The sequence below is a fragment of the Melanotaenia boesemani genome, chromosome 3, assembly GCF_017639745.1.
Source record: "Melanotaenia boesemani isolate fMelBoe1 chromosome 3, fMelBoe1.pri, whole genome shotgun sequence".
Classification (NCBI taxonomy): Eukaryota; Metazoa; Chordata; class Actinopteri; order Atheriniformes; family Melanotaeniidae; genus Melanotaenia; species Melanotaenia boesemani.
This window is the reverse complement of record NC_055684.1, coordinates 9,476,832-9,499,690: the sequence shown is the minus strand read 5'-3', so window position 1 is coordinate 9,499,690 and position 22,859 is coordinate 9,476,832. Positions and strand designations below refer to the sequence as shown.

The window sequence follows — 22,859 nt, the reverse complement described above, 5'->3', positions numbered from 1 at the left end:
CACAGACTACTTTACAAAGTACGCTGTGGCAACTCCTACTCCAAACCAAAAGGCTCGAACTGTAGCCAAGGCCTTGTGGGAAAATTTCATCATCCACTATGGTTTTCCAGAGAAGTTGCACAGCGATCAAGGAGCGGACTTTGAATCAAAAACCATCAAAGAGCTGTGTGAGGTAGCTGGAATACAGAAGGTCAGAACTTCACCTTACCACCCCAGGGGAAACCCTGTAGAGAGGTTTAACAGGACCTTACTAAACATGCTAGGCACACTCACTGATGACAACAAGAGACATTGGCGGGACTTTGTTAAGCCACTTGTACACGCCTATAACTGCACCAAACATGAAAGTACTGGGTTTACGCCTTATGAGTTAATGTTTGGAAGGCAGCCTAGACTACCAATAGACCTAGCCTTCAATATCCCTCTAAACCAGGGGTGCCCACGTTCGGTCCTCGAGATCTACCATCCTGCAACTTTTACATGCCACCCTTCTCCAACACACTTGAATCAGATGTCATCTGCATGTCATTCAGCTCTGCAGAGGCCTGGTAACGAGCCAGTCATTTGAATCAGGTGTGTTGAAGAAGGGTTGAATCTAAAAGCTGCAGGATAGTAGATCTCGAGGACCGGACTTGGGCACCCCTGCTCTAAACCACTGTCAGCAGCAGTTCCACTCGCAGTACGTTAAAGCCCTCAAATCTCACCTCCAAATGAGTTACCAACTGGCTACCAAAAATGCTGCTAGAGTTGCTGAACGGAACAAAATCAGATATGACAAGCATGTGACTGAATCTGTCCTGGAGGTAGGCGATCGTGTGCTTGTGAAGAACATCAGGATTAGGGGAAAGCACAAGTTGGCCGATAAGTGGGAATCCACTGTTTATGTGGTTGTCAGTCACAGGGACCACCTACCAGTGTATACAGTCAGACCTGAGCACCACAGTGGTCCCACTAGAACTCTTCACCTAGATCTCTTGCTGCCATGCGGGTTGTTGCCAACTGTCCCTGAAACTTCCCCCACGGTTCCAGAAAGACCACGCCGGCCAAGCACACGTCAACAACCCCTAACTGATCTCAACGAAGTGGAACATGAGTGTAGTTCTGAGGAGGAGGATAATTACCCTCTGTATTATCTTTCAAGTCCTTCCAGAGAGATCTCCAGGTCCTTTGAAGAATATACAGTATTAATTCCTCCCAAAACTCATTCAGATCCTGCTATTGAGCAACCCAAATCAGACAATGCTCAAGCCTCGGAACCTGCTAGACTACCTGAACTGTACACTGGACGAAAACACCTAAGATCCGGAGAGATCCAAGAGGATACAAGTCTCCGTATCCGCGGCACTTCCGGACTGTTTCCGGGTATATACGGGAAGATTGGTGTGTAACAGATCCTATTATAGGATACCCTCCGTATACACATCTATAATAAATCCTAGTATGGGATATGCCGCGGAAACACATCTGTGATAGATCCTAGCATTGGATACCCTCCATATACACAACTTTAAGAAATCCTAGTGTATGGCATTCTCCGTATACACGTCTCTCGCAGATCCTACGTCATATTCTCCGCATTCGTTTCTGTGACAGATCCTATGAGATATCCTCCATACATACGTCTGGAACAAATCCCATAACCCACCTCATATACAACTTAATTTTGCCCTCTCTGATGACCCTCGTTCATTTTTACCCCTTTAAATGACAGTTTGTTTGAATTATTTATTTATTATTCACTATAACCGTGGCAACAGAAACTCAGACGCCGGGCTGCAGACGCGCCAGATCATGTCTGTGAGGCATTGCTATGAAAGCAGGTGCAGGGCAGCAATCATCTCCCTTCTCTTCACTGATCAGGTCTAATACAAAAGCTGCGGCCGACCGGGCTGCAGGTTCTGTGTTAGAGCCGAGACACGCCAGATCACGTCTTTGACGGGGCGTCGCTATGAAAGCAGCCTGCAGGCTTATGTAACGATGTAGGAAACTATCTTTGGACTTTGACTGTTTGAAACAAGTTGTCGCATCATCCTCTGGACACACACAAGCTGTAAGAGCTGCACCTGCCCTCTGAAATGTTATGTTTGTGTCACGCAACTGCGGCCGACCAAGCTGCAGGTTCCGTGTCAGAGCCGGTTGTCTTGGCAACGCGTCACAACGAGCGATATTAAATAGTCCACTCATCTGCTTCTTGTGAAAAACTTAGGATTTTAACTGTAAAAAAAACAACAATAACACATAAATAATTTATTTAATATTATTATTTAATTTATTTTGTATGTGACCATGGTATAAGTAGGATAATTCCCTTCAAGGTGTCCAATATCAACGCGAACGCCTCCGCCTGGATACGTCGTCGGGCATTAGATATACATTTTAAAATACATAACAAATCTCATAACCCAACTCATACACAACTGAATTTTGCCCTCTCTGGTGACCTTCGTCCATTTTTACCCCTTTAAATTACATTTTGTTTGAACGACTCATTTACTAAGTAAGGAAGCGTGGAGCTGTCACCCAAATAAAAAAAAAATCGGACCTTATCACGTTATAACGTGATACGTTTATTGTAAAAACGTGAAACCTATCACGTTATAACGTGATACGTTTATTGTAAAAACGTGAAACCTATCACGTTATAACGTGATAAGTTTATTATAAGAACACAGCCTGTACTGTATGCAGATGTTGTTACGACCTATATTGGAGCAAAATACATTTCATGGAAAATATTCTCATCAAGCAGAAACTTTTCAGTTCTTTTTGACAATGATTAATTGTTCTACTCTGGTTTATTGTTGTACAGAAATGTGGGACAGTTATGAGAAACACGTAGGTCACCTGCCCGCGCACAGTGAGACGGTGTGTGTGTGTGTGTGTCTGAATTGCCACAGAGCAGGCATCCCCAACTTGGGACCTCTTGAGCCAGTGTCCTGCAGGTTTTCAGTGTGGTTTATTATTTCCAGAGAAAGTCCTAATTTACTACATGGGATTAAGTTTGACTTCATTGGAGAGATTTGATGAAGCTTGGAGGACACTTGTTGACGTTGCACTCTTTAAGTAGACAGGACCACGTCTTTGTGTCGGCAACTTATTTCTCCCAGTCCCAGCGGTGCATATAGCCTTTATAATTTTCATTTTTATTGTCAGTAGACAACATATTATTAACTGAAAGCAGCGCACACACTCTATTGCCACTTAGACACATGCACGCACCGTCTCACTGCATGCAGGCAGGTGACGCACCGTGTTGCTTATAACGGTCTTGTGTGCAAGAATAAACCAGGTCTGCACCAGCCTCTTAACGACCCATTATTTGAGTCAGGTGTGCTGCAGTACGGACATACTGAAAACCTGCAGGACACTGGCTCAAGAGGTCCCAGGTTGGGGATGCCTGCTCTGTGACAATTCAGACACAGGCACGCCCCGTCTCACTGTGCGCAGGCAGGTGACCGACGTGTTTCTCATCCTGGTATTTTCCACAGCGATGTTATGGCATCATGGACCCACCAGGGGGTGCTAATACTGATTTCTTTGCTTGTGTTATTGTATTATTTCTGAATATCAACATGTTGATTTAGATGTCAATTACGAACTTGTTTCACACCGAAAAATAAAATAAAATAAAAAAAAAAAAAAAATCTTGGTGTTCCCATGTGGTCCCAAAGCTCCATAATATAACTCTCCATGAGAAGGTCACGAGAAGAAGCATGTATTACTACATAAAAACAGAGGTGTAAAGTAACAAAGTAACATATTTACTCAAATTACTGCATCTAGAACGTATGGATCTTCTGAACTCTTTTCCAAAAATAAAAACAAACTGTCTCTGAAACTCAACACCGGCCTTCCAGCCACAGCTTCCGGCCTTTGTTGTTCAGAGTGAAGAGAGCGCAGATTGGTGCTACAAACTTTGAAAATCCTCCCCTGCTCAAGCTGAGCAAGCGCTTTACAGTCTAATGTTGTAGTATTCACTTGGCAAAATATTCTGTGGGGCGTGGCACTTTATTTATTTTCTTATATCGCCAGTCACTGTTTGTTAATTTAGACAACTGACTATTTATGTTTGTGATATAAAGAAAAAAGAGCACAGTTTTGTTATTAAGGAATTGCTCAACATTTTCAGCATCATGGATACTTTGATTTGGTTTTATTTTCTCTCTTTTACTGTAGTGTTTTAAAAGTTTATTAAAAACAGTGTTGGATTGGATTTATGACTCTTCTTTTGTTTACATCAAGTAATTTAAAGTAACTAAGTAACTTTTACTCGATTAAATTTAGTACTTTTTACTTTTACTTGAGTCGATCTTTGGCGTGTACTATAACTTTTACTTGAGTAGAATTTAAGAAAAGTAAAGATACTTTAGCTTAATTACAATTTTTCAGTACTTTTTCCACTCCTGCATAGAAAATGCTAATGACATAAATTCACTTTTTTTCTTTTTTGCTAATCTTTTGCACATGCATCTTACCGTCTACCTCACAACAGTTTATGTAGCACACTGCACATTTATGTACATATGATAAAAAAAACTAAGTAAATTTTCTATCTTTATGTTTATCTTCTATCTAGTATGGCATTCAGTGCAGATGGCAAAGCCAGAATTTCATTGTTCGGGGAAACTTGTTTCCTTACTGGGCAAATGACAATAAACACTTTGAATCTTGAGGACATCTAAGAAGTGGACCAGTGGAGCTGTGGACTGTTGTGATTTGTTCAGGTTTGCCAACAACACTGGGTTTACTACTGCTTTTAAAGACAATGTGCTGGAACCAACATTCCACAACAGTCCCAGCAAACCAGCCACTCACCCTCCCCCAGCAGTACAGGAGATGTGGCCTCTTTGAAGCTGCTTACCTCTAAAGGTCCTCCCACCCCCACCAACACCTCTTTGTCCTGGAGCGAGGGAAACAAAATGTCTTCAAGAGCCTGGTGGTGGGGTGGGGGGGCGGCTGCAAATACTGTTTGTGGTCTGTTTTTTTTTTTATTTTATTTTTTTATGTGTGTGTGTGTGTTCTTTTTTCACTTTCATTGTTTTTGCTAACCCCAAGACAAATTCATTGTATGTGCAAACTTACTTGGCAATAAAGACCTATTCTGATTTTGAATCTCAGAGTTGCTGGGTAAAAATAAGAAAATTACTTGAAGTAGCCAGTTAACTTCAGCCACCAATTTTGTTTATTAGAATATTAAAAATACAATAATACAAATGCTACAATAGTGGACTGTTAAGAAAAAAAATGAACATTGAAAATAAGGTTTGTCACATATTTTGGGAGCAACAACAAATCTTATTCCAAAATCATTAAAAAAAAGGGGGTAAAAAAACCCAAAACAAAACACAAACAAAACAAAAGTCAATCTTTAAGCAATCAATACTAAACATATCCTTGGCCTTAAATGCATCTCAGTGATGACAGTGGAACAACAATGCTTACAGTTTCCTCCCTAATTCTTGAAAACCTAACCTTAGTCTTGGTATAGGCACAACGGCCAATGATTCTTTTCAGTGGGAGGTATGTTGCACATGAAAATGGTTCAAAACCTACTTCCCAAACAGAACATGACTGACTTTGACTGTAATAATATCTGTCACTGTGTTGTTTGAACCATTTAACCTCAGCCACAGTATGCTCAGCTTTAACTGTCCCACCATCTTTTTTCACAAAGACCATGACCTTCAGCATTCTGGAAATCAACGCTGGTCGAGCTTCAGCTTTCATATCAATCACAGGTTCTCCAGTCTTCTCATCATTTTTAAGCCACCTTGCAAATACACATGACTTTGCATCAGCTCTGTAGTCTCCTGTTGATAGTAATTCCCCCCCTAGTGTGCATCTGTCAAACCTGATGGCGTTAAACGATACTCTGTGTACACAGTCATTTTTGTACAAAGTCTTAAACATTGAAAGGAGTGCTTCACTCTCTTCATATGAAATATGCCTTCGGTGTAAAGGTGGCAGCAGGGTCTCTAATGTATCATCAAATGTGAAGTCATGCTGAATATCATCACTATCTGACAGAATTTTAAGCTTATGTAACTGCTCCATGCTTAGTATGTAGCTGCACTTTGATGATTTCCTTTTGGAGAATTCAAAATGTTGTCCAGACTTCTTTGGTAGACACAAATTTTTCTGAAATACCTGCCAATCTAGCAACCATTTACGCATCATAATTATTTCTGCATGTCTGTTATTGGTATGGTAATCACCTAAAATCCCATTGGCTCTTTCAAAGGAAAAGCACCAAAATGAATGAACAGGGCCATAGTCTATGACACAGGATTTTAGGTGCAAATGAAGGTGCAAGTTCATGGTACACCACTCTCTTCCATATTTGTCCTCAAAAGCATTACAGAACATTTTGAGACATCTGTGTGCATCATCCAGCTGACCTGTTGATACTATCCGAGAACAAAGAGTCCTTGCAGCAGAGACAAAACACTTCCAGATATTATAATCTGCTTCCGGCAAAAGACCTTTAAGGGCATACAAAGAATAAGTGCATACCCAAATCTTCCACTGGGCTGCTGTAAAACCATCAAATGCTGACTCAATTTTTCCAGGAATTCCTGGATCAAGGTCACTTGGGACTTTTAAGGAATCTACTCTTGACTGTAAAATATGGAAGGAGTGGCTATTTAGTATACCTTTGTCTTTCCACACTTGCATTACTCTTTTGGCTGTACCCTCCAAGATATTATGCATGGGATCAATAACATGCATTCGAACAGGGTCAAAATAAGGCAAGTCATGAAGTATACTATACCTGGCCCCATAAATTCCTTCTAACTTTGCTTGATCTGCCTTTGATTTAGCTTTTTTTGCTTTCCTGGCAAAAAGAATATGATTTTCTTTTGACCTGGGAAGCCACTGATCACACTGAAAACCTGAGTAGTCAACCTTGTTATCAATGGTTCTTGGAAATTCTTTTAGACATTTAGAGCATCCCATTTTTGCCATGTGGCCTAGAAATCCTCCGGTCTTGCGAGATGCTGGAATATCGCTTGACAAACACAGTAGAGCAGCTCTGTATTGTTGCTTTCCTAAAGCAGAAGAGTCTAACAAGTAAACCCCCTTCCACAGATCATAAAGGTCACTGACAAGAGGTCCCAAGTAAGGATTAATATGCTCTTTGGGCTCACGTGGGCCAGGAATGATTCCTGCAATGATAATATTCTCCTGTTTAAATCTCTCCTCACGAGGCAGATTCATTACAACTAGGTACATAACACCTATGGAATCTTTAACTCTGTCATAGGGCTGAAACCAGTCCACATTAAGCATGAGACCTAGATTACGTGCTTCAGAGAGGAATGGCTTGCCATTATAAGACTGAAAGTCTTTCCAAACCTTTCCATCATACACATCAGCATATATATTGTCTGACATATCCCGTTGTCTCCACTTCTCACAGGATTCATTAAAACCTGGTCTATGTACTAAGTCCTGCAAACTCTTTGTAACATTTCTGTAGCAAAAGCTGCGTTTAGGGTGTAAATATGTTAACCCTTTTTTTCCAGTGACTGTTTTCAAAAGCAAGGTTCCACATTCCTTCCGATGACGCTTTTGAGCATGCTTTCGGAAAGTAACATGACTACATCTTGCTGATTTTTTTCTTATGCCTCGTCCATCTTTTACAATTATTGTTGCCTCCTCAAGTGTGTATACTTCGTTACAAACTGGGCATGCCACATAGTGAGTGAAGTCATCTTTTTTGAGTGAAAGTATTTTTCTGACCATATACATGGTTGAAGGAACTCTTTCAGCCAAATTTTTCAATATATCAAGTCTGAAAATGCTTCCAACTGTAAAAAGAAATGACCTAAGCAGATCTAACAGTGCAATGTATGCGTTATCTGAAATTGTAAAATGTGACTTCCACATAGTAAGCTGAAGGATGAAATACGTAAACCAAGAGTACTGAGCATCGTCTACATTGCTTTTGTCACTGCCCTCTCCATGTGCCATCTCTTCCTCTGTCCCTTCAAAGTGAATGTCTTCTTCACTCCATTCCATGTTCTCTTCCTCACTGCTGCTTCCAGTGTTGTCTTCACTTCCTACAGAGTCCTCAATGCTGCTGTCACTTTCCTCGTCACTGAATCCCGTGTTCTTGTTGCTGCATCCGCTGCTTCTGGCACCTGCATTCAAAGTTAACAGCAATTCAGTTACATAAAAAAATAAATAAATAAATAAAAAACTTTGATCTGATACAGAACGTAGAGATGCAACATGAAACACAAAATGTGCAACAAAACTAAAAATTTGACAAGAATAGCTGACATTGGATGTACCTGAATCGGGTTGCTGTTCTCCATCATCCCTGTAGACCGACTCATCACAATGCTGTAAGAGACACAAATATAGGACATTAAACATTAATCCAAGAATTAACCTTAACTGAAAAACATCAGGGTCAGATCAGTGTGTTATACACATTCATTCATAAAAAGTAAAACCACAAATATAACATGACAAAATGGATCCTAAAGTTATATCTGACAATGATAATCACACGTGACATGATGTGACATCAGATATAATCTGATCGTATTTTGTGTTGTATTTTCATCATATAACTTCATGAGTTCCAATCATTTTTTGCTTTTTTTTAAAAAGTTTATTTAGATGAACCTGGCATACAGAAGGTTTACTGTTGTTTTTAATCCTATGAGATGGGATAATGTTTCGTGTGAACACTGTACCAGGTTACAGTGTATTGTGTAAAAATCCCCAGTCTGTGTCATTGCAAATCTTGAGTGTTTGAATAGAAGGTAATTAACTACTTGATTCTGGAGATGGTTCGGCTGTCTTGTGAATGAGCTATTCAGCTGTTAAACGCACAGGTGGTAAGTTCTAGACTTAGAAGCTGATGTTTGAACATTCATATTTAAGGTCCGTTGAAGTCCCAGTCGTCTCACCAACACACCAACCATTCTCTTAGTCATCTGGAGCATTGTCATGTCTGAGCTGTTTACCCCCCTCAACTGGACAAGTATGGAGCTGAAACTGCCCTACTTGAGTAGAGGTATTGTAATGAAAATTCCAGTGATTATCAAGCTTTTTTCCATGAAGACACCTTTATGCAAATACCCAGAAGCCGTGCATCCCAACAGCCACCCTTTCATGAAACCTTGAGTACATGCTATCACATTTTTGCTGGGTTCACTCGCCTTTTACATTCATACTTTTTCTTTTTAAGTCAGAATGAATCATCTGCAATGTATTGTGTCTAAGACATGTTCCATCAATAAAATGGTGCAGTAAAAAGTATGGTTACCAGAATACATTATTTAAATAAATAAAAAAAAATCAGTTGGATTTCTATTTCTATCTTGGAAAAGTGGCAGCTAACTGATGCTAGTGGTGTCTTCAGTCCACACCAAACATTCATACACAAGCAATGTGGATGCTGGAGACATGGAGGCTGAGATGTTACCAAGTTACCACAGAATGACTTGGGGGCAGACATCTGACTGCGGGCCTTTCAGTCACCGGATGACCTGCTTTACCACAATAGCCACTGCTGGCTCTCTGCTACTGTAGCTCCACCAGTTCATTTACCTCACCAAATAACACAGTACATGGACTCCAACTGTTTGTATGCACATATGGCCGACTATTTTTTTTAATAGCAGATTCTCAGATTTGACCTGATTTAAAACAACTGATATTTTCAGGCTCTTATAGGTTCCATGCCAACAAAATCGAAACTATAAAAACCTTAGGCAGATGAAACTCAAACAGTCTCCTAGACATTGGCCTAATTTTAATAACAACACCTGAGTACAACAACTCTGATGTTAATGTCCAAAGCAACAGCCTTTAAGCCTGGAAATACCTGCCACATGAATGAAGAAAGAAATAGCCTATTCGTCTGAGAACAGAAACAATCAGGGATTTAATCTCATTTTGCATACCGTATAGCTTACCTCTTTTTCATCACTGTGAAGATCAGCTGTGGTTTCCTTGTTTCCACTTCCATTTCGTTGTTTCATTTCACAGTTTTCTTTGGGGCACCCCTATGAGTTGAATATTAAAAAACCATAGTCAGTGCATTTTACGAGTAAATGACACTTGCAAATGTAGGAAAAGTTATTGACACGGTTGACAGTTTAGTTCAGAATGACCACAAATCAACATACTGTACACCAGAGAAAGCACACAGCAAAACATGCACACTAGGAAGTTTACTGCAGACCATGCACTTGTAGTGAACTAGATACTATCCTAGCAATATGTTTTAAGACTAAATATAATAACAGATGTATTCTGGTCCTAACCCATTCTGGGATTTGTAAACAATCAGAAGGTTTTTCAAATCTATTCTGTGACTGACTGGAAGCCAGTGTAAAGATTTGAAAACTGGTGTGATGTGTTCAGATCTCTTAGTCCTGGTTAAAACTCTAGCAGCAGCGTTTTGTATCAGCTGCAGATGTTCTCATTTTTAGGAAGTCCTTTTAAGGACCAAGGCAGACCATTTATAAGCTTTTTTTAAGTTGACACATTCCATTGCCAGTGTACTAAGTAGTCCATATTACATATTCTGACTCTGAACTATCTAAGAACTAGTTATAATTTTTACTATTTGGTCCAAAGAGTGATAACCTTAGTCTACACTGCAAGTACACGGTCTTTAGTATACTTGCTATTGTTATACTGCCAATACTTATACACTAGCATACTTTTAACTTTTTAACTTTTTACTTTTTGCTAATGAAAAGACAGTAATCATGTAATTTCTTGATGTAGGTACAGTTGTTTATCAGACGTCCAATACAAAAAAAATAAATAAATAAAATAGTCCATGTACCATACATACCTCTTTTGTATCCAGTTGTCCGGAGCATTCGTTCTGTCCATATTTATGTAAGTGGTCATAGTATGCAGTTTTAGAAACGATCTCTCTACAGTGTTCACAGTAGAGGTACCTAGTTTTTCTCTTAACTCCATGTTTAACTGGCGTAGTCATGATATCCTTCTGCTGAAGAAGTAAACAGCACAATAAGATAATGTATTACTATTTAAAACGTAACATATTGTAGTTATTAATGTGATTCAGCCTTGTCTCGTAAATTCTCGCGATGCTGGATGCTGTTTGAGGCGCTTGATTTCATTGGCTATTTCCGCTAGCCAATCATATCGAATCTATGGGTATCTATTGCAGCTACGCTGCTGTCCCGAGTTATGTGTTTTCTGGTAGAGTTCTGGTCGGTTATTGTAACGTACAAGATGTCTAGCTCAAGAAAATGACTCCTCGCCATATCTTCAGACTCTGAGGACTCCGACGACAGAAGTGCTCTTGTCAGCGGACGTTTAACCGAAACTCCACTATGCGGGTCTTCTCAGGCCGACACAGTAAGGCGGCGAGCTATGTGAGCGGAATCTTAATACCGATAAAGCACCATTTTTGTTTGTAGAAGAGAGTAAGTTTGCACTGCAAATACAAAAGTGCATGTGTCGGTAAGTTAAGAACCGATAACCTGGAAAAATGGGGAATGTGAGGTCATACCGCAAGCTTTGTAGGACTGGCAGAGACGCCAGCAAGCGAAGTATAAAGTACAGTGTAGTCACAGCTGGTTTCAGTTCGTGTATTATATAGTACTTGTAAAATATGTATTTATTTAGATTATTGTGGGTGTTGGCACGCCATGTCCTTGTCTTTTTTGACACTAGTTAAATTAAGATTCATTGAAAGAAGTCTGTCTGAAGTGATTTAAACATTAAGGAACTAAAGATAAAAAGCTTTACTGAAGTCATCCATAATGACGTTATAAATGTATATTAATATGCAACGTCCCATTTACAAAAGAAAAAAAAAAAACTCAGTAGAAACAATCATTGTTTCCAACCCATGTTCCCTTCATTGTTCCCTTCAATGACTTACAAAAATGGGATTCATGCTTTGATTTCTGTAACCATATTCCACTGTTCACAATAAAAAACTGATATGTTGCTAAACACAACTGTAAATGTTTCAGGGCACTGTGCGGTGCACACCAGAAAATTGACAAAGTGATGGAGAAACTGGTGGCCGTGACTGAAATCGTGGAGAACAGATTGCCTGCCGGAGCAGTAACACCAGCAACTCCGGAACCACGCACCCCGCAGCAGATTCCCACAACCCTCTCTGTAAGTTAGTCAAGTCTTTTTTGTTGTTTTCATAGATTTGAGTAAAACAGATCTAACATGCATCTTCATACACTGTTACTACTGTTACAACCTGGGATCCCAGGACCCCCCCCCCCACCGGGAGGCTTTGAACATTAGGAGCCACTGTGATAAATACCCACACATTGTCCTTATTTTAGGAAAAGGCTATATGTTAAACTTTATGAAACCACTGCCTTAGATAAAATATGTCTGCAAACACAGGCACAAACAAAAAACAGCTGTACAAGCCGCTGTAATGAGGTGTTTCAAAATTTTGTCAATTTTTTTTTTCTCACATGATCTGTTTGTGATATTGGCTGTTTTAGCGTGAGGTAAAAAGGATCCACAAGAGTCTGGAGGATGGACAAAAGTACAGAGGAAATGAGAGGTAAGACATCTATAAGCATTTTAATAGTCTGTACATTGATTACAAGACATGTATTTTTTATGCAGCATCACCTTGAGTGGTTACTTATTCGTCAGATCATAGACTAATGATGCTTTAGTCCATCTTAAATGGACTTAGATACAACAATAATTGCACTTTTTACATAGGCTTTAATTTTACATAGTCACCAACAAATTTTCAGAGCAGATTTTGTATATGTCATGTTTCATGTTGCTTTGTTGTGTTTTCTGTGATGTAATCTGCAGGTTCGCGTCTGAGCACAACTCTAGTGTCACAAATATATTGTTGCGGACAATAACAGATGAAGAAGAATATGACCCCTCTTTGATCAGAAGTAAGTTATGACTCTAAAATTGGTTTTAAGTTACTTATAAAAATAATGCTTCTCTCCAGAGAAAGTATCACAATTAATGTGTCACTTTTTGTGTTCATAGGAGCATGCAACAGGTACTTTGAGAATATAAGGAGGGAATTAAAGTTGTCAGAAGACAACAAAGTGGAGGAGGATCGGAGGGCCAAAGCGCTCAACAACCGAAGGCATAGAGTGAGTTGAATCACTTTTTTATTTATTTATTTTTTAGGTTCCTTTATAATGCTGGGCTTCCATCAGAAGACTTTGAAGAGATTTGGAAAATATTCTAGAGAAGTTCCCAGCTTACACTTAAAGACAAATGTTTAAAAGTATTATCCTAGTCTCAGACTGAGATTTGACAAGGACTGTGAATCACTATTTACAACTAGATTCTTTTAGCATTTGCTGTGATATGTTGTACAGTCGATGTAGAACAGGGCTGATCTGCCCACAGCAAAGCAAAGACTCCTAAAATTTCCTAAAAACTTCTGTTTTTATTCTGCAACTGTTAAAATTGTTTGGTGTAAGCCCAGCATTATGCTAATAAGTAAATGTCTGCTGTGGATCATGTATGTGTTAGAGTATAATGATTTAACAAAGGAGAGCATAATTAGAAAACTCATTCATGATGCTGATGAGTCGGTGTAACACCTGGTAGAGATACAAAAGCACATATAATGATGTTAAATTCTCTGTTGATCCTGGATCCTGTTCGATATCAACTGTCCAATATCACAAAAAATGCTGAAAGAATCTAGTTGTAGACTTGTTAATAGTGATTTCAGTCTTTGTCAAATCTCAGTCTGAAACTAGGCTAATACTTAAAACTCTAAATATTTGTCTTTAGATGTGAGCTGGTCTGAGCTGGTAGATTTCTAGAGTCTTTTGCCAATCTTTTCAAAGTCTTCTGGTGTAAGCCCAGCATGAGGATGCATCAGATTTCTGATTTGCTTGTGTATCACATTACAGTGTTGTAGTCAGCAGTGTTCTCTGGATACAACAACTGAAATGGGTTGTATGAACTGTGCATAAAGATGAAGTTTCTGGTAGTGCAGAGGCAGTAAAAATGTTTGTACTATGTTAATTTTTTAATGTATATATTTAAGTGTTCTCATTGGCCTATTAATGTCATTCACCACTGAGTAATATCTAATGTTTTCTGTATGTTTTCTGTTTAAGCTTTTAAATTCACGCCGTTCTGCTGCTCGCTCCATCCTTACTGATGAGGAGTATAAATACCTGGAAGGGGCGCCTGCATGCACGATGAGCGACGAGGAAACAGACAGTGAAAACAAAGACATATGGAAAGTGTATCCACCTGAATGGAGGGCAACAAGACTGACTGAGATATTAGAAAGGTGTCAGTGCCACCTCACTGACTTGCACCGGAGAGTGCCCAGTGGCACATACAGCCAGAGGCAGCGTCCGAGAGGGATCAAACCCATTTATCTGAAGTGAAACCAAACTGTGTGCTTTAATTAATAATAATAATAAAAAATTGTTCTGGTCTTCCTGTCTGACATATTTTCATTGAGCTATGCAGTTATGTAGATGCACCTGATTTATTAGACTGCTTCATTCTGTTCTGTTCACACTGTTCAGTTAATAATGCTGCTATTTTTATACAGTTTATACATCTTGACAGTAGGTCATTTCATAAATGCTTATTGAAACAGTAATGTGGGATTTGGTCCAGATAGCGATGTGTACAACACAATGATGGTACACAGACCAACATTTGAAGACTGTCACACAACGTGCCTGATAAGGTCTTAAAAGATAAGAACTAGGTTAGTACTTTTACATGAAAGGTTACATGCCAAACCATATAATTAATGAAGAGAACCATTAAATCAGACATATTGCATAAAAAAAAATTCCGCGAGTACCCATCACGGATGTTCTATGTATTACCCGTGATCTGTAAACATGAACCGCCTAAGATGCGGGCTGTATCCAGAGACAGCTAAAGTCGGATCTATGGGGGATCACATAAACACATCTTCTGGATACCTCGCGGACGGAAATCCGGATTTTTTGACTTTTCCGGATTTATTAGAGGTAAATATCCGAGGAGATCTAAAACTGGATCCACATGGGATCACATAAACACGCATCTTGTAGATACCTCGCGGATGAAAATCCGGGTTTTCGGATTTTTAGTGGTCCGGATCCGGAGAGAGCAAAAAATAGGATCTGTGAGGGATGCGACGGGGATTTCCCCATATCTTGTCCGTATTTGAAACAGTTACGGGCAGATAGCGGCATCGGATCGCTCCGTATCTTGGTACTTTTCGTCCAGTTTCCAATCATCTGAGGTTTGTCTGTGCTGTCAGTAAATGTGTAATTAAAAGACCTGATGGCCTCGTTTAGCATAGCTAAAGTGAAATATTTCTTGCCGATCAGATCAGTTAGACAAAGACTTAACTCAATGGGAACAATGCCCTCCAAGATATCATGCATGATGTCAGGAGGGTACCCACTAACCACATGAAAGTGCTTGAGACTCTCAGTTAAAGGACATGATTCTTTGACACCGTAAGTTCGACTTAATCCCGGGTTTTCTTTCACTCCTAGTACCTGCTTATCATGGGACTCTTTCTCTCGGGACTGAAAAAAGTCAGAACTTACCTCTTGCTGTTGAACTTCACTACTGCTTGCCAAACAGAATCTGCAGAATTTGTCAACAACAAAGCTTTCCAGGAATCCTGCAAGAGAATGGGCACCCAGGTTATCAGTTGCAACATACAGGACTGTACCTTTAACACTTGTCCGTAGTTGCTCCAGGTAAACACCACTTTGCTCCAATAACTTCAGATCATAGATAAGAGGCTGCAAAATTTTTGCGTAGCCACATTTTTTCACAGTGGAGGTATTGCAAAGTAGAGCAAGCTGGATTGAGTTAAGGGTTGACCGATATATTGCAGGAATGTTGACAATAATCCAGTATACTGCACACATTTTGTGTTTCAGTTTTGAAGTTCCCAAAGGATTGGCTATTTCAAAGTCATCAATATAAAGGCCAAGGGCAATTGTGAAATCAGACCTTACAAGAAGTGAATTTGCTTTAAAGTACTGCCCATCTGCACATGACTTGTATTCCTGAGGAACATGGACTTTTTCTGCCATAGCTCTGTTTAAAACATCCGTTTTGTTAAGCAACTTCTGCAACATGGTAACAGGAACATATGCAATTGATTTTTCCTCTGTTTCCACAACATATTCTATGGGGTTCACCAGTGGGAACTCTTTGTGGACATAAGCAGCTCTCTTTTTAGCAGTCCCTAAAGGCCCATCTTTGGCACAATATGTCATCATGTTACTTTTAGACACAGCACTAGTTACCTCTTTTACAAAACTTTCATTTATGACAAAACTGTATTTCCTTAGTACGGTCAAAATTCTGGTTTGAAGAAGTGGCTGTGACAACTCATTGATCTGTCACAGTTGCTGGATAACTTCCTGTACAGCACTTTCTGGTATGTTCAGAATACTGTGCATCTTTAACAGAAGAGATGCCAAGTTGTGTTCAATCTGCTTTTCTAGATCATGAAAATCACCGTCATTGGTTACTTCACACACCTCCTCTATATCTTCCATATCATCAGCATCTGATACTTGTTCCTGGGCAGCATCACTGACATTATTTATATCACCAGTGATTTCAGACTTAAACCTCTTCCAGTTATGTGTCTTGTGTTCTTTACTCTTGTGTGCCTTGAAAGTGCTGTAAACACTGCTTTCAAATTTGCAGTCTTTGTAAGGACATCCAACCTTGTGGTTTACTTTAAGATGTGCAGAATGCAGGTGAGAGAAGAACTCAGACTCAGTACAAAGCTCCGAAAATCCACATGACAGACAGTTAAACTTAACTGGTGCAGTTGTATTTGTTTGCTGATCTGGAGCTCTGGTGTGAATGCGGGATAAGTGCACCTTTAATGCATTTAGTGATTTAAATGTACACGGGCATGCCTCATGCAAACAAGGAAATGGTTCTGTTCTTGCAAAACTCCCGTGTTTTATCCTGTAGTGTTTAACAGCTGTGCTCTCTTTTCACAGTGTACAGCACAGTATTTACACTTCCAACACATTTTTATGATTCACTTGACATTCGTCAAGTTAGATTCAAAGGATTCCGTTATTTAACAATGGAACTAAAACCTTCTTTTGTGCTAATTCTCTTATTAATCTTAACTGAGCTAACACAACACTCACCAGATTAAGCTGGTCGCAGAACAGTCAGACGGTCCGTTTTCTCTGTACCGTGTTACCCGCCACAAGCAAGCTTGTTTTACAGGTGGACAATCCAAAGTAAAACCAAGTACAACAAGGACAGAAAAAAGGAGCTGATTGTCAATCAATCAAGTCAATCAATTAAAAGTAGTCAAAATAACACACTAAATCCATGCAGCAATGCTGAAGAATTATGGCGAGTGAACGCCTAGCTAGCTAAACAGAATAAATTCGATAAAAGACACTTTCCCTGCTGTCAACGTCTAAACATTCATATTCATCAACAATCACTCGCCTTTCTAACTTTAACATCATGACAACTACATCTGTGAAGCTTAACGTCTTTGTGCAAGAGCAGAAAAAACACTTCAAACTGTTAAGAACGTCTACATTTTTACACTTTCTACTACTACTCCTACTGCTACTGGTGTAATACTTCTCTAACCATAAATAACACAATAAATGTGTGAACGGGAATGAAACTTACTGTTTTATCAATCCAGCAAATGTTTCTTTCGGCTGATAAGAAAATGGCGTTTGTTCTCTCTTTTAACCACATGGAAAGGCGTGGTCATGACCAAAACTTAAATATTTATGTCCATCTAACTTAAAATTATTCACACACATATCTTTTTGTGCAAACTAGGAGAACATACTCAGTATTTTATAGTAATGACAATAAACTTATATGAATTAAGTGAATTGTAATTTAATAATTTAATTAAAGTCAAAATCCGGGCTAAGAGTGAATCTGGCGATGTGTTGATGGCTGAGCAGTACTTTAATACGAGCTGCTTGGTTGCAGAATGCAATGCAGGTGAAGATCCGGTAGCCAAGGAAACAGTCATGCCCACCGCTGCCCAACATCAGAGCTGGAATCACAACACAGGGTTTAAATCTAAAATAAAGTCACACGTCTGCCTTCAAATTTGAGGGTGCTGCTTTTGAGTGATGTTGTTCTGCCTTGTCCCTCTATGATTGTTCTCAAAGCCCAAACTCACACAAGATCTTGCCGAGCATAGGTAAATTCCACGAGTAGGGTCACGTGACCAGAAAAGGAAACATAATTTTAAAAAATCGATCTCTGAGTTTATGATTTTGTTTGAATTTAATTCTAATGAATTTTTTTGACCCAGCCCTACTGATAAAGTGTTTCCCATTTTAGTTACTATTCCCAATAAGTGTTTGTCCCACGATCTTGTATTTGCTGTAATGCCTCTCAAGAGTTTAGCTTGTTGTAACTGCTTTATTAACATTGTATTTATACTAAGATCAAGCGTTGGTCTTTAACATAAAGAATAGTTTGTTCTTATTACAATACTGGTTGTTTTAGACACAAAAAAATTTGTTTATTACTATCAATTCAATCTACAACTAACTTCAATTCCCCATCAACATTTGTATACAAATCACTAATTGTTGCTTTAGCTAAATATATTTAGAATAATCCACATACAATGAAATATGTGACTTTTTTTAACACTAAAGGAAGATCATTAGTGATAATTGAGTACACAAGTGGCCCAAGACAACTTCCTTGAGGCACCCCACGTATTACATATTTAACATCTGAATAACTTCCATTGAAGTACACCATTTGTCTTCTATCACTCAAATAACTTCGACTCTATATTAATGCATACTGAGGAATAATCACAACATCTTAATTTTTCTCAACATTAACTCAAGTCGCAGAGAAACCAAGCAAAACTCCTATGATTTTTCTCTTTATTTCCTCAAACCTCTTCAGCCATTTGTCTTCAACCATTTGAGTCAAAGCAGTGGCTGTATATTTTTCTCTATATGCATGCTGAAAATTGATCATTTAATTATTACTTGATATTTGAATTATAATTTGAAAAATATTATTGAATCTGTTCATACACAATTCTCTCTATTATTTTAGTTATTATATGTAATAAACTTATTGGTCATTATTGGCATTTTTTTTATTTTTTGGTATTGGCACTGCTTTGGATATTTTCCATGCTTGTGGACATATGTTTTCATTGAAACACTGTTTAATATAATGTGTGACCATTGGAGCAGTTACTGAAGCTATAGGTTTGATCAGCTTGCCATCAAGATTGTCAACCCCAGGAGGTTTATTTTTACCAGTCATTAACATTAATTCAACTTTCACAACACTTACTTTCTTGAAATCAAAGCTACACTTATTGCCTTTCATAATATTGTCACGTATGGCGGGCGGCGGAGGTGGGGAGGACCCTATGGTAGGTAGACAGCACAGGAGGCAGATTTTGTGCAGGTAAAAGAAGGTTTATTTCCAGGAGCCAAAACAGGAAAAACAGATGAGTCAAATCAGAGGCAACAGGCATACGTGAATGGTAGGATCCAACGAGGAATAACAGAATACCAGGGATACTTATACACAAAGGGAGTAACAAGACACAGGTGAAGTAGATGACTAATCAGACCAGGTGTTCTAACGAGGCAGAAACAGCAACCACAGCACACAAGGGAAAAAAACTAACTAAACATAACCAGAAATCCAAAACAAGAACTTAAAGCCCATAACCATGACAAATATGATTTATTTATATATGTGATAAATCTGTATTCTTTGGCTGTACAGTGCTTTTTAACTTCTCTATATTGTCTATAAAATAGAAATGTATTATCAGTGATGTATCCTCAAATGTAGAACCTAAATGACTCTCTAATACTACCAAAATGTGTAAATTATTTAACAATAGTTCATCTGCTACTTCAGTGAATTTCATTTCTGATACTGCATGTTATGGGCTATTTTAGGACCTTTCTTTGGCAATTTGTGCGACGTTTACAAAAGAAAAACATTCTTCTTTTTGTTTTGTTTTAATAAATTAAATTTTGGAGCAACACCAATTACAGTTAACAACTTTTAAACATATACACACGCATTCACTGATATACACAAAATCACAGGTTATTTTTCGTATTGCCACTAACTGTCTAACTGACAAAATTGCAGTCCTAAATAAACAGAACTCCTTTATAGTTTATTATTGTTATTATTATTATTTGTGAACGGTGTTGGTGTTCTTTCTGCATCTTCTTGTTAGGGTTTCAAGTGGCATCACATTGAAAAAAAAAAAAAACAATATATATACACTATACATTCATTCATTAAAGAAGTTATAAAAAAAAAACGCTTAACCCAATATGAACCGTTTCAAAATGAATTAAGAGTTTTAATTAGAATTAACAGCAGACAGTAGCTCCTCTGACTGATCACATGTTTATTGAACAGTGATGCTTCTCAACATTTATATTGTCCCAGATTTTTCTTATTTAAGTCAGAGGAGAAGTTGTTTGTGATGGTTTTGTATGTGAACAGTGATAAGTGTTGCCTGCAAAGATCGGTGCTCAAATTCATGATCTTCAGTGTCTGATCTGCATCATATCTGTTCCAGATTGACATACATAGACCAACACACCTTCAACTTATAGTTTTTTAAGTATCAAGACTTTTGTGGATACTAAATAACTATAACTAATAACTAAACAAGCCCCTAGCCCTCCCTAAAAAGAAATCTGGTCCGTATTTATGCTGATCCACTGACTTCTTCCAACCTTTGAGATCAGTGATTTTCTCCTGTTCTGATTTCAGCTTCAAATTTCCTATTTGACACTAAAAACATTGAATTTCAACCAGATCAATAAGGTTTAATGGGAACTCTGTGTTCTTCATACTGAACACATCAGAGCTGCTGTTTCATCACTGAGACCTTCACAGGTAAAATCTTCACTTTATCATCAGTGTATATGACTAGAAACATCCTGTCATTGACAGTGAGTTTGAAGGTGTGTATGTGTGTGTTAGTACGAAGATCAGAGAAAGACAGTTTTCCTCTGTTCCAGTCCAGAGTCACTCTGATCCTCTGCAGCTTCTCCTGAACTTGGAGTTCAATATGAGAACCTGGAGACGCTGCTGAGTATTTACCTTTATTAAACCTTATTCTCCATAATCCAGACAGAATGTCTCCCTTCCTGATTACAGACTCTGCTAACACACCCAGTCTCCAGTCTTTACTGTCTCCAACATCAACATCCCAGCTGTGAGTTCCTGAGTTAAAACCCTCAGAACTTAAAACATTATAATGAGTCCTCTCTGGATTATCTGGAAGCTTCTGTTTCTCTCCTCGTCTCACACTGGTCAGATCTTCAGACAGGAAGAGTCTTGGACTAGCAGTGTTTGGGTCCAGAATAAAAGGAGTGTAGCAGACCAGGTCCTTCATGTTGTTCCAGATGTTGAAGGCCAGGTTGCCCAGGTGTTTGGCCTGGTCTATCAGAGCTCCTGAGTGCAGCTGTGGATCATCCAGCAGGGGGCAGCGCTGGACTCTTTCCACTGCAGCCTTGTAGTTGTTCAGGAATGAGACGTCTGCAGCTCTCAGCTCCTCCTCTGTGGTTCTGACTGTGTCTGAAAGAGCTGCTATCTCTCTGCTCAGAGCCTCCATCTTCTCCTCCATCATCCCACTCTTCTGCTCCTCTTCCTCCTTCAGAGCAGCCAGCCTGGCCTCCTCTTCCTCTGCTAGAAACTGATGAAGCTTCTTAAACTGCTCCTTAATCTGCCTCTCTGTGTGTCGGTCCTGGACCTTAATGTGTTCTGCTGTTTGATCAAACTTCTTCTGAACTTCCTTCTGGAGCTCCAGTTTCTTCTTTAATGGTTCCAGAGTTTCCTGAAGTTCCTTCCTGTGCTGTTGTGCAGCTTCATCGACGGGTTTGATTCTGTGGTTGGTGTGTTTTTCTGAATCTCTGCAGATGAGACACACTGGCTGCTGATGGTCCAGACAGAAGAGTTTGAGTTTCTCAGAGTGCAGATGGCAGAGACCTTCTGAAGAAGCTTTCTGATCTCTCTCCTGTAAGAAGGACTCACACAGATTCTTCAAAACCAGATTTAAAGGTGGTTCAAACTTTGAAGATCTTCTCTTACAAACGGGACACTGGTGTGTTGGATTCTTTGTCCACCATCTCTTCAGACAGTCTCTACAGACGCTGTGGCTACATGACAGAAGAACAGGATCTCTGAAGACGTCCTGACAGACCGGACAGCAGAGATCCTCCTCTGATCTGGAAGCCATGTGGTCTGAGAGTGAAGCTGAAAACACAGCAGACAGAAAGTCCAGTCAGTCATGGCTGCCCTCCCTCCTCTGCTAACTCCATCAAACTGACTGTGAGTGGTGTTTTTGGTCAGACTCACCTTCAGTGTGTGGACTGGGAGCAGCTTGAAGTTTCCCACTTTTCTTTCCTGCAGCTGGACTCACTCAGAGGAAGCTGAAGGTGAATCTGATCGTCTGTGTGTCTCTCTGTAGAGACCAAGAATCACCGACTGTTTCCTGCTTCGTCTCAGGTGAGTCAGGTATGGGGTGGAGGTTAAACCTGTTACACCTGTCCTCATACCTGTGACTAAGATGTGTTTCATTTCAGAGTTTAAAAGTCAGTTTGTCAGCAGCTGTGAGACTTAATAATAAACAGGTTTTACATTCTTACCTGCAGATTTAAACCAACAACCTGAATGCAGACTGTAAAGTATTTACACCTCCTTACTGTGTTCATCGGTGTGTGTCGCTCTGTTCTGGTCATCAGGACATGAAATGTTCTGTATAAAAACAGTCTGTTTACCATCCAAACACTGTTAAAAACACACATAAACAGCTGAAGTCAAAAAGTTTCAATCTTCCTCTGGTGTCTTCTCTTCTTCCTCCA

General features: G+C 39.2%; 3 protein-coding genes across 3 annotated transcripts; 1 reads left to right on the top strand and 2 right to left on the bottom strand.

Annotated features, from left to right (window-relative positions):
• Positions 1–191: 191 nt before the first annotated feature.
• On the bottom strand, positions 192–8,405 carry LOC121636413. Its single transcript, XM_041979911.1, has 3 exons — positions 8,298–8,405; positions 6,964–8,144; positions 192–224 (listed from the first exon to the last, which is right to left on the bottom strand). Exons 1-3 carry the CDS (start codon positions 8,380–8,382, stop codon positions 192–194), a joined length of 1,299 nt encoding a protein of 432 aa, XP_041835845.1. The 5' UTR covers positions 8,383–8,405.
• Positions 8,406–11,336: 2,931 nt separating this feature from the next.
• LOC121636412 lies at positions 11,337–14,375 on the top strand. The gene is made up of 6 exons (XM_041979910.1): positions 11,337–11,378; positions 12,007–12,135; positions 12,483–12,544; positions 12,811–12,899; positions 13,000–13,109; positions 14,097–14,375. The coding sequence occupies exons 1-6, from the start codon at positions 11,337–11,339 to the stop codon at positions 14,373–14,375; spliced, it is 711 nt and encodes a 236-aa protein (XP_041835844.1).
• A 5,060-nt stretch (positions 14,376–19,435) lies between these two features.
• LOC121636472 (E3 ubiquitin-protein ligase TRIM35-like) lies at positions 19,436–22,234 on the bottom strand. The gene has a single exon (XM_041980001.1). The coding sequence runs from the start codon at positions 22,232–22,234 to the stop codon at positions 20,855–20,857; it is 1,380 nt and encodes a 459-aa protein (XP_041835935.1). The 3' UTR covers positions 19,436–20,854.
• Between the last annotated feature and the right edge of the window lie 625 nt (positions 22,235–22,859).